General features: G+C 43.4%; 1 protein-coding gene across 1 annotated transcript in view; it reads right to left on the bottom strand.

The window, feature by feature from the left end:
• Positions 1 to 1,089, bottom strand: part of LOC107697441 (insulin-like growth factor-binding protein 3) — a 17,190-nt gene extending 16,101 nt beyond the window's left edge. Inside the window, exon 1 of the mRNA XM_016498234.1 lies at positions 537 to 1,089. Coding sequence (XP_016353720.1) covers positions 537 to 894 — 358 coding nt within the window. The 5' untranslated portion in view covers positions 895 to 1,089. The remainder of the gene's footprint in view (positions 1 to 536) is intronic.
• Between the last annotated feature and the right edge of the window lie 635 nt (positions 1,090 to 1,724).

Consider the following 1,724-nt stretch of genomic DNA (forward strand, 5'->3'; position numbering starts at 1 on the left):
AAGACCATCTCTAACAGTGTATATATATATATATGTATATATATATATATATATATATATTTATTTGTTTTATTATTTATTTTTTATTTATTTTTAAAGTAAACTGTTCTTTATAAATACATGTGTATACAGTATGTGTTTATGCTTACCTGTATGTATAAATGTTTACTAACATGTATTAAATGTTTACAACGTTTCAGTAACCAAAAAAAAGTTAGATTACAAGTTAGTCAAAAATGCACTTCTGAATAAATCGCCTTCGCGTTCAGAGGTAACCATAGCAACAGTAGGCTCCTTGAGTGTGTATCGGACCCTACATCGACGTAACGTAAGTGCGGTCATTATTTGTCATGTATTAAACACGTATAAAATCGCAAGTATATGACAAAAAGTTTTGTTTAAAGTTTAAACAAACTTTGGCGTTTGGGTGGCTATCCCCCTTAAAGCCATTTAATAAACAGCACACTGCGCATACACACAGTACACTAGCAGACGCTCACGCTGAGTGGTGAAATGACGGCTCCGTGCGCGCTTACCGTGTCCGTGCGATGGATTGCCGCTGTGCTTTTTGTCCGATGCCTTCGCACACACGCCCCGACCCTCCAGCAGAGCCTGCAGAGGTTTGCTCTCCCCGGGGCGATGTTGACAGCTCAGCCCGGTACCGCAGCGCCCTGTGTACACTCCGCACGCCTGGCCCTCGGTCAGCGGACAAGTCATGCAGCACCCGCAGCCCGGTTCCTTTACCGGCTCGGCGCAGTCCCGGGGCAGCGGTTTACACAGCACCATCGCCCCATCGTCACATGGCTCGCAGCGGACCACAGGGCTGACGCTTTCAGCCAGCCTGGCGAATGCTGCGAGCAGCGCGGTCAGGCAGAGCGCATACAGTCCCGTCATGGAGCCGAAGGGCTGAACGAGTGCACACTCACACGGGGGTAGATGCGTGGAAAAACGGTGCGTCAGATCACCTCACCTGAATATATGATTACACTAAAGCCTGAGCTCTCAACATATGCCTTGGGAAAGTAGCGGCGCTTTGGTTGTGCTGCTGTCACGTCGGTTTGACTAGACTGTTAACTAAGCGGCTGGGTCTCTCCATCTGTAAGTGAGTTTAAGTGGAACTTCAGGTTTTATACAGGCAGGAAAAGCACGGTCACTAAGTCACTCCCCCCGGTATGAATTATGTAGTCACCGGTCTCGGTCTTAAGGGACCGCGCGCATCCTTAATGAAATCCTTCAACAGAAGAGATGAGTGAAAAACAGGGAATCTTGCGCGCGCTTTTAGACCGGTCATTGTTGTCATTTACTGGCATTTGGAAAGCGCGTAGCACTTAGAAACACCTGTTGACGTAGCAAAGGTAATGTAACTAAAATATAATGCGCATAAAAAAATATCATTAACTTATGCAATTTTTTTTTTTTACAAGCTACAAATGACATTTTATTGCGTGGATGTCCCAATGATGGGGGGGGGGACTACAATTTAACTACAACTTTTACTAATAAACAAATAAAGTAACACAGTTCATTATAATAATATTAGACGTGTGGATTCATTAAAAAATAACATAGACCTTAAGGGTAGCGCTATATTTAATTTTTCACAACATGAAAACGAGGCTGTGAGGGATGTCAGTACAGTACAGTACAGTGCGTTCAATGGACTGTACTTTCAGTAGAGAAAAACAATTTGAAAATTGTGAGTTGTGAAAATTACTTGATCTAAT

Source organism: Sinocyclocheilus anshuiensis, unplaced genomic scaffold (assembly GCF_001515605.1).
Source record: "Sinocyclocheilus anshuiensis isolate Anshui unplaced genomic scaffold, SAMN03320099.WGS_v1.1 scaffold801, whole genome shotgun sequence".
NCBI lineage: Eukaryota > Metazoa > Chordata > Actinopteri > Cypriniformes > Cyprinidae > Sinocyclocheilus > Sinocyclocheilus anshuiensis.